Source organism: Poromitra crassiceps (genome assembly GCF_964638095.1).
Source record: "Poromitra crassiceps genome assembly, chromosome: 13".
NCBI lineage: Eukaryota > Metazoa > Chordata > Actinopteri > Beryciformes > Melamphaidae > Poromitra > Poromitra crassiceps.
The window spans coordinates 16,313,342-16,324,183 of NC_139644.1; the positions used below are offsets into that span (position 1 = coordinate 16,313,342).

The window sequence follows — 10,842 nt, forward strand, 5'->3', positions numbered from 1 at the left end:
ATATACACAATATTTGTATTTAGAAAACTGTTTTGAATTTAATGCAATCTACTATCCCTACATATGTTATCATCTTTCAAAACAGATAAGCTGATAGGCTTCCACTTTCAGATTAACGGGTGTGTTAGGTAAGACTATTATGATTGGTTTAGCCTTCAGGTCAGGTCAGGTCTACCTGCATGGTCTACTTATGGATAGGGTCCATAAGTAGAAGATAAAGAATTCCAAAAAAGCGCAAGGAGGAAACACGACATTTCCTCCTTGCGCTTACTTGGAATCGAACAGGTCAGGTTGCCACGCAGGGGTGGGAACCATGACCTGTTACTCAAGAGAAGGGAAGCCTTCTGGATCTATACTTTACAGACTCTGTCCCCCAAAGGTCTTAATGATGAGCTACTTCTTAATGTCATGTTGTGAATTATTTTGTGGTGTATATTACAGTTTATGTTGTATGCAGTAGATCTTTTATTATGTATAGGTAAGATACTAATTTTGCATTTTTCTATTGCCCAGGTACTGAACCCCTGCTTTTTGGATCGCCCTGTATGTATTTGCCATATTTACTGGGGAGAAAACCTAAATACTTAACATATTATTCAATTTAAAGGGATTGCTCTAGTTTTTAAAACTTTTCTACCATATTTTCCTATGATAATCCTTTATTAAATATGTTTCCACAATATTTTTCTATTTTTCTATAATATTTTCTAGTGTTTTACTACCATTTGAATGTATTTTACTTGAGTTGCCATTTTAAATTTTCCCCTGTATGGTGTAAGGGCCTTCTGTGATTGGCTAACCACATACAATCTGTGGCAGTGATTGCCAGCCAGCTCACGGTCTCTGATTGGGCGCATCCTGCGAGGTGTGACTATAAATCCCTTCCTCTTTTTGCCTGTTCTCCATTTTAGCATAGAGACAGTCGGCATGTGTGGGAATGCCCACAAAATGTTATACGGCTGGCGCGCGAGTGGGGTAAGACCGCCCATATATCTCAATGGGCTGACTCACCAAAAAGGAAGGTACTGCGGCTCTAGACAGTTTTGGGGATTCTAGAGCAGAACACAAGACGTCTATTCAGATGTGCGTTTATTGCGGTGGTTGAATCCCTGATCGTGTCTGCCTGGGCTCGGCTATCAGCTAAATTCTAACTTTGCTGAATGGATAGAACGGGGGATTTACCCCACCCTGACCACGCCCCCAGCCAGGCTGAGCCAGCTAACCCAGCGTTTATGACGAGACATCGCCTCAACCTATGGGGGTGGGCCTTAGGTATCTGTGTGTGCCCAGGGGGCCTTTGTCTCATAATCCGCCTATGACTGAACTACTGTATAGTGCTGCTGTTGAGCCAGAGTTCAAAGCGAAAGGGTATCTTCTCACTCGGGGCTGCCTTTGGCGACGTTTCTTAGAGTGAAGCGCTGTAGCATCAGCATATTCATGACTTGCAGTTATTAGTTTATAGTATTCACCTTTTCAGTTAACCAGCCAAACAGTGGTTTTGACCAGACACCTCATCCAGTGTTAACACATCCTTTGACAATGCCTGCTCTATCCAGATGGAAGATGCCTAACTTACAGTATGGTGGCTGGCACTACAGATACCTTTGATTGTTTAGTGCTTTTGTGGTCTATTTTTATTATTTTTAATTAAAAAAGAACTATCCCTTTAAGCTTGGGCACAAAGCTAAAAGGGAAGCCCTACTCCTGTGACCAATGTGGGGGCAGCTTCAGTCAGTCAACTGACCTAACAAGACATCAACGTATTCACACTGGAGAGAAGCCATACTGGTGTGAACAATGTGGAAGGCGCTTCAGTCAGTCAAGTGCCCTCACAACACATCAACGTATTCACAGTGGAGTGAAGCCATACTCCTGTGACCAATGTGGGGGCAGCTTCAGTCTCTCAAGTGACCTATCAGTACATAAACGCATTCACCGCCAAGTGGTGTAGCCTCAACATCCGTTCTCTTTGACACCTAACAAGACAAGAACGCATTCACACTGGAGAGAAGCCATAATGCTGATGCATAATGCTGATGAGAAAGAGATAGATGAAGTACATGGGTTTAATTTTTCAGGTGCTATTTTAGATTCCCATTTTAGGCACCATTGCCTAAACGCAAGCTACTGGTTTGACAGTTTTGTAGACTTTTCATTTATAAAACTTATTTTTAAGTGTGTAAACAACCTTGCCCCAGATACAGTATACTGTACTCGGCCAATTGGTAAACAAGATAGTGGGATCAGAAGAGTGGAACAAGTGGAAATTCAGAATCAGAATCAGAAAGACTTTAATGATCCCCGGGGGAAATTGGGACAAGTTACAGCTGCTCGCACTCAGGCATGAAATATCCACATACACAACATAGCATAACACAGTATCACACAGTATCTCCCTAAACGTAAAACAGTCAATACAATAAAATAAAATGCAGTAAAATGCAATAGAGTAAAATAAAATAAAGTAGAATGTATAGTATGTGTCAAATTGCAGTTATTGCACACTGGAATTATATTAAATCAACTTGCACATTACATGTGACGTAGCTAAGGCACAGTTAACCTGACTCGGCTGACTCAGTCTCAGGGAGACTGAGTGTCTCCGAGGTGCTCTTCTTAGTGAGGCGTTGTAGAGCAAATTGTAATTGTAGAGCAGCAAAATGCAGAGCATTTGCTCAGTCATCTCATCTTTCTCAGCGGTACACAGCTGTGGAATGAATTACCATCTGAAATAAAATAAAAACTGGCAGATTTGAAGATTTTTAAACACACATACAAACAGTGTTGGGGGTAACTCATTACAAAAGTAACATATTGCATGTAATATATTACTTTTAGCAGTAACTCAGTAATATAACTTATTACCAATAAGATTTCAGTAATCCGTAACCAGTTACTTTGTCAAGTAACACAAGTTACAAATTTAGTTACTTTTTCTTTCTTTTAATCAAAGCAAATATTTAAATAAAGATACAATAATTCCCTAATCAAATTGTGTGTTTTTATGCAAATAACCACTATAGATGACAATAACAAAGTAAAAGGAAAACATTTAGAATTTTGGACGGTTTACAAGGACTTCAAGCCGGTTTAAAATTATTTTTCGTGTGTGGTTCCGGGGCGGCGATGTCATTTAACTGCTACTGCAGTTATTTTGCTGAAAGTAATGCAAAAGTAGTGTAATGAGTTACTCTACACAGACAGTAATATTGTAAAGTAACTTATTACTTTCAAATGAAAGTAACTAGTAATATGTAGTATATTACATTTTGAAAGTAACTTAAGTTAAGTTAAGTTAAGTTATCCTTTATTTATCCCCTTGGGGAAATTCATCCTCTGCATTTGACCCATCCTCTACTAGGAACCTTCCTAGAACTAGGAGCAGTGGGCAGCCACTGTGCAGCGCCCGGGGACCAACTCCAGTTCTTTTGCCAGTACCTTGGTCAGGGGCACTGACAGGAGTATTAACCCTAACATACATGTCTTTCTTGATGGTGGGAGGAAACCCACACGGACACGGGGAGAACATGCAAACTCCACACAGAAAGGACCTGGGACGGACCGGGGTTCGAACCCGGGACCTTCTTGCTGTGAGGCCCAACACTGCATACAAAACAATGGCTAAAACTGAAACAGGTTTGCATACCCTACTGTACAGACATACTTTGTTTTCCTTTTGTTGCCCTCAAATGTCATCTTCAGTCATTGCTGTCTCAATTACTGCTTGTAATTGTTGTTTTGTTTCTCTGCATATAAGTTTAGTATTAGAGTGTTTTATTAGACCTTTTGTGTTTTGTATATAGCTGTGTACATTAAAGCTTAGTTTCAGAGTGTTTTACTACTTGTATGTACCTTCTAAAAGCCTAACCAGGACTGCAAAATGGCTATGGCTAGAAGTCCTCTGCATCTGTTGCATTTTATTTAAATGTAGCAATGCTTATGTATTGTCCCCGTCAAATAAATAAATAATAAATAAATCATGTTGTGACAGGGTGTAAGGCAACCTTCACTTGTATAGACGGTTTTCATGGAATTGTGTTGCTAGGGGAACAGTTTGAAACCTAGCTTATTTCCTGTCTCAGTGGCTCCCAAATGGTGTGCAGCAGCACATGCGTGCGTCTATCATCTGACTAGGGGAGAGAAGGCCAGGGCACAAGCCTCTCATTGAATTGGAATGTACTGTCCATATATTAATAAAACTTGAAGTTGAAACTGAAAACATAGTTAGAAATAAAAATTAAAGTTGAAATCAAGTTGAGATTACAAGGTTTTCACCAGACACCAATGATTTGTAAAGCTGAACTCATCAATAGACTGTGCCCATTATATAGGCCTGCACTACTATTGTCTAGCATCCCTGTTTATTTGTACCTGTTTATAGGTACAAAATTTACAGCACTAAAGGCGTTAAAGCTATTGTCTCCCTGACATTGATTTCGCTTTTTGTCACTCTGTCACTGCCTGTAAATGAAACACTGATGAACCGTTCCTTCCAGGTTATCTCTAAGAGGAATGTCTCTTATCTCTGTTGTCCTGCAGCATCTCAGAAAACCAATAGATGTTGAATGTGGTCTGTCTCAAAAGAGAGGGGATGGTTATGTTCTATTTTTAGAAATGTTCCATAAGACCGGAATAAGGTTGTTGTGGTGTTGTCGACTTCCTGGTAATTGCTTTGGATGGTGTTATGACTGCAATAAATGTGGCTTTAGTGTTAGTGCAGCCTGGCGGTTCAGGTTTGATCTCCTTTGTCTTATCAGATCCAAATTGAGGACAATGACAAAGATCCTTGTGCCGATGACAGCCTCCCCACCTGATGGAGCAAAGGTTAACTTTCTGTCTAATGAATCACGCAAACCCCAAGGAAAATTACTCAAATGTATATAGCTGCCAAAGAAATCATTTTGCTTGTTAACCCATATCATGTATTTCTCTATCACCGGCATCCCATATAGAAGACTATTGACATCACACATTTTATTTTTCATTACCTCAAAACAAACCGTAAGGGGAAATGTTGATGTCTGGCTGGAGGGACCTCTAAGATATTACACGGGTCATAAATTCTTCTAGAGTGTCCCATTAGGTTTCAGAGGGGGACGATTGCCGCGATATGAGAGTGAAATGGGACTTTGCCTCAGGACCAGGCCTACCCCCAACCAGGTCACCCTCTGCAACTAACTTCACTCATAAGTTAGTCTGACTGTGGCGACACATTGCCTAATGCTGATGCAGACTTGGCTTACACTAACCTCTACATTGGAAGTAAGTTAATTTTTTAAATATATGTGTTTTATGGAAGTTCTGTATTTAAAGGTATGCTGATTACTGTCTACTTCAAAGTCATGTACTTTATAGGAATATTGATAGCAATGGGTAAAGTGTTCAAATCAACACAATTTATGTAATGCACAAGATAATCTGAACCAAAGAATTATATTTAATAATCTTAATTTTTAACCCTTTTATTTAAGTACCAAGTATTGGAAGTAATTATAGTTATTTGGCAACTTGAACTAACTCAGTATTCTTAAAGTACTTTCTCCCACCTGAGATCAATGGAATTTCTTTTTAAACTACAGTGATTTTATAATTTTTTTTACTTACAAACTGCCAAAAATGAGTCAACAAGATACAGCAGTGATACTCAGTGCATGTCTGCGTCTCTGTCTACGTGAGACCGCTGTGTTTGAAACATCTGGAGGCCTAACTTACTGTATGGATTTTTAAAGTCAATAACATAACTTTACTTTATATGTACTGTATTCATGTAATATACAAATGTCAATTCGATGGGAATCTGCATGAGAAATAAAGAAAAAGAAAAAAATCAGTTATAATGATCATCCGCTTATAGTGATCAATTTGACCCGTCCCAAGGTGATCACTACAAGAGGAGTGCACTTGTAATAGAGAAAGTGTTACAAAACAAATGTAACAAAGTGTAGCCTAATAGGTAAACTGTTACCATCCCTAAACCTGAGTGAACTGCAAGTTATGACTAATACCAGAGATTTTTTAAAGGTTAATAAAAATATTAACTTTTTTGTTTATAAATATCTATACAACTCTATTTACTTACATAATTGCTTGTTTTGTTGAACATTTTCCCATGCATGCATTTACCTGTTAAATACCTAATCTTTACTATTATCTATTCTCATACCTGTATCACATCAAACATAAATGTAGGAAACATTACTGTGGCACAACCAGCATTATGTAATTCCAATTAGTGCACTATCGATGACAAAGTAAACATTTTGACAAAATAACTTTGCTGTTTGCTATAACTTTGCTAACTGATCAAGTTTATGGATTTTATGAAATGCAGTTGAAAACTTGTGTCAGCCTATAAGACATGCATGCATGATGGTGCATAGTAGTACAATTGATGTATATGGATTTTTAAAGTATGTTAGACTTTGTGCGCTTCTGCATGTTTCTGTTGACATTACTGTTCACCAAGCAATGGAAACTGTTCAAAATATTGTCAAATCATTTGGATGAACTTTTTTAAATCTGTTGTTGGGGTTTTAAGAGTGGGACTGAGGCTTAGAGATGAAACGGTACGAAAATTTCATATCACGATTAGTGAGCAAAATTGTCACGGGTATCAGTATAATCACTGTATTTGTTTTATGTGCTGATACACTCACTGAAATAATTTCACCTAGTTTTATATTGAAAGCTCAGACCCAGATGAGAATTTTGCTGACTTTGGTTGATGATGGACAATCAAACACGGTTTTAATGATGATTGAAATTTGAAATGGTAATAATAACCGTCAGTTATCAGTTAATTTTATCATGATTTATCATTCACCCGGTAATCATTTCATTCCTACTGAGGATTGTGTTTTCAAACAATGACTCAATATGGCACAATGTGCAGTTAACCTATAAATGCATGCACAGTTTTGTTGATGTGAACACAGAACACAGTTGCAACACAGGAGGTGTAAAATCGGTGCTTCTGAGATGTCATGCATCATAAAGCAGAGATAAACACCGACTACGTGTTCTCAGGTGACACAATTAACCAATAAAGATACTAGATAAAAGCATGAATTGCTTTTAGGAAGTTAGTCTTTGAAAACACATTGATAAGCACTCAGCTCTCAGACAAACTTGATAGTGAAGCTGTCAGAAGCTAGAAAGCAGCAAGATAATTGAGGTAAGAGAATGGTAAGAAAGTGATAAAAACGTCTTGATTTCAGTGTACTGTCTTACTGTACTTTATTGAGGAGAAAGTGGCAAGCGGTTAAAGATTGACATTTGAGGCTACATTTTTTGGAGGGGAAGGCTGTTAGAGGTGGTTACAGGATAATAATTTACCCTCATGAGGAAACCAGATTAATAACTGCACTGCACTGAGGTCAGGGTTGTGCTTAATTTACCGACATGTTTTCTTAAGACTCAGTGAGAACGCACATGCTTGATGATATAGACATTTTTGTTTGTTTGCAATTTCAGTTGTCTACATTTTTGCTCTTACAGTTACATAACAGCAGTGCATGCTGTTGCCATGCACATCTTATTACTGTATGGATGCTAAAAGAAATGAACATTTCTTGGATCTCTTTACAACAAGTCTTCATTTTACCTCTAGTGTAGACACCCCACTGTTCTCTGTGGGTCACATCTGGGGAAGTAATCCATACTCAAACCTTAATGGTTGATCTTTTCAGATGTGATCTGTCACAGCCAAATATATAACAAGGTCAAGGTTTTATGGCTTTTTCTTGGAATACAAGGATGTCTTATGGTCATTTCAGGGAAGCTTGTGTGAGGTTTTGTGGGGGTGGGGGGATCGTGTTTGGGGAAAGTATAAGAATATGCTGAGATAGTACCTAAAAAACCTAGATGTATTTCAAGTGGTGGTACTACTACAATCAAATAATCAAACCTCTTCAAGGAGTTTCTAATATTTTCAGAAAATCGTATTGATATTGCATGTGATTATGTTTATTTGGTGGTTTATTATAACAAATGAGTTATGAAATTCATTGAATTTGTTTTTAGAGTTTCCAGTAACTGTTTAAGGATCTTTCATTTTTACGATAAAATATGCCGAATGGAAAAATTCCTCTGAACTAATGTGGCCATAAAAGTGTTGGTAGAGAGCTTTTACCACAACTGTTTTGGATGATTTCCACATTGCAATAGAACTTCTGGTAAATAATCAACCAATCAGAGCCTCATGCGCTTGAAGTACAATTTTCACACCCAGAGCTGGGCATTGCTCAAGTCATTTGCTGCTGATAGCCCCAGGCTCACAGTGACCTAGCCTGCTTGCTCAAACATGAAGGGTCTGCGTCCACAAACACTGCCAGACCCGTTTACATTTTACTCTCTTGTAATGAAAGTTCCTTCCTGTGACTCCATATCTACAGTTAATCATGTTCTTTAACTTTCACTAATATCCCCTGTCTTTGAAAGTAAGACTGTATTTCTGATGTGCATTTGCCATATTGTTTCAATGTGTATAACATATAGGCCTGTACTCATGGCATGGTGTGGAACTTTGTCTTTCTGCAGGAGAGGAAGTGGTCAAAATGAGTTCAGAGACGGAGGAGCAGATTGTCATCGATACTTTCCACACCACAGTCCACACATTTGGCAGACCAAATGGGGTCGAGGGCAGGCAGCTACGCTACATGCAGAAAGATGGCAGGTTCCCTGTGGTGTTTAAGAAGGCCCCTGGGGAGTGGAGTCCATACCTGATGGACATCTTCACCACTCTCGTGGAGATCCGTTGGAGGGTTATGCTCCTCATCTTTTCCCTCTCCTACATTCTCTCCTGGCTCTTTTTTGGTCTCTGTTATTGGCTTATTGCCTATGTACACGGAGACCTTGAGAATCTGGACAACAAACCCTGTGTGGAAAATGTACGCAGCTTCACCGCAGCCTTCCTGTTCTCAATGGAGACGCAGGCAACTATTGGCTACGGCTTCCGGGGGATGACTGAGAACTGTGCGGTGGCTATTACTGTGGTGGTGATACATGATGTATTGAGCTGCTTCATTGACACCATTGTCATTGGCATTGCTGTCGCTAAAATGGCATCTGCACGTAAGAGAGCCCAGACAGTGGGTTTTAGCAGCTGTGCAGTGGTCAACCTGCGAGACGGTGCTTTTTGTCTCTCGTGGCGCCTTGGGGACTTCAGAGGTAACCACATCTTGGAGGGCACTGCCAAGGCCCAGCTCATCCGCCATGCAAAGCACCCACAGGGGTCTATTGTGCTATCACAGCAGGATCTGCACATCCAGAACACGGACATCATCCTGGCCACACCGGCCACCATTATTCACAAGCTGGAGGCCAGCAGTCCGCTCTACAGCCTTGGCCCTGAAGATCTGCTGGTGGGAGACTTTGAAGTGGTGGTGTCCTTCACCTACACTGGTGACTCTACGGGGATGCTGCACCAAACACGCACCTCCTACACCCCGGCAGACATCCGCTGGGCCCAGCGCTTCCAGGACATGCTGAGGCCGGGCAAGAAGCGCTACAAGGTGGACTACGCTCTGTTCAACGAGACCAGCTGGGTGCAGGTGCCCATGCTCAGTGCAGAGGAGTACGCCAGGGGGAGACCTCCGGCAGAGAGCAGCCAGTCCCAGAGAAACTTGTTACCCTCAGTCAAGAGGTCCAGAGACCCTTGCCCAGTGAAACCTGACGTCACAGATGGGGTTATTCGGGAAGCCCGATTCTAGACTTAACACCTTGTTTGGAATAAAATACTGATCAATGTTATGTCAATACATAATGAGCTGTTTGCACAGAGATCTTTTTAAAGGATTTATAATGAGACAGCATTTGATGTGAGTGCACCGTTGTAAATATATTTATATTTCATTTTATATTAAAGGTTTATTGACTAAATGTGTGTTTGCTTTTTTATTACTGTATATGAATACAACAATAATTTCAAAGTCAATTGGGCCATGTAAAATAGTCATGTATGACAGACTCAAATTTAAAACGTTTTCATGTTGCCTTTCATGTTGCCTAAAAAATAATGTGACGCCAATATGCTGTGGTTGTGTCTGAACATTAGATTATCCTCTTAGTAGCTCTACATTACCACCTTGTGTTCACTTAGGCTACTGCACTCTATCACTCCAGCTGTGGTGATTGTTGTTTTCGCAAGTTGGCTAAAACAGAGCAGACTACTTATCTGTGTATCAATATACATTATATCTGCTTGTAGTGTCTCACTGTCTCTGCTTGACTCTGGAACAGAAACTGTGCAGTTTCCTCACGGATCGGCTCATTCATTAAGTACAGTTTGGACGTCTTTTGCGTTCTTCAGCTGGGAAAAGGGGGCTTGGCTTTCCTGTCGTCTGCTCGAACAGACGCTGAAGCGTCCTATTGGCTGAGCCTGCGATCGGGGATAGGCACATGTGTTTTTAAAGTGCGTCCTTGCAACGCCAAATATCTTCTTCAGTAGCCTATTGCTGAAGAGGGTTATGTCAGAAATTGTCATGTCTGCCGATAACTTCAGTGCGTATAAAATAACAGCAAAGGAAAAAAGGGATCCAGTTTGGATATTATCTGGCGCATGGGAATTACAGTAAGAACCTGCTGATTTGTGACCAACAGGTAGGCTACGCAAACACAACATTTATAACGATATGAATATACATTCTGTATTGATGGATTGTGACTTTATGGTTATAATTAGATTAGCCTCGTTGCAAAAGTTTTCTGATTGATGCGAAAATGTATGCTCTAACTGAAACAATATAGGCTGCAAAAGTTATTCATTAGTTTGTATTTCATATGTTGTTACAATGTTGCTTTCAATAACGCAGTTATTATATTATTATTATCATTATTATCATT

At 39.8% G+C, this 10,842-nt stretch overlaps 1 protein-coding gene across 1 annotated transcript; it reads left to right on the plus strand.

Moving 5' to 3' along the window:
* Positions 1 to 8,555: 8,555 nt before the first annotated feature.
* Positions 8,556 to 9,710, plus strand: LOC310788382 (inward rectifier potassium channel 16-like; the record flags this gene model as incomplete). Its single annotated transcript, XM_083649944.1, has 1 exon — positions 8,556 to 9,710. One exon carries the CDS (start codon positions 8,556 to 8,558, stop codon positions 9,708 to 9,710), a length of 1,155 nt encoding a protein of 384 aa, XP_083506070.1.
* Positions 9,711 to 10,842: the final 1,132 nt, after the last annotated feature.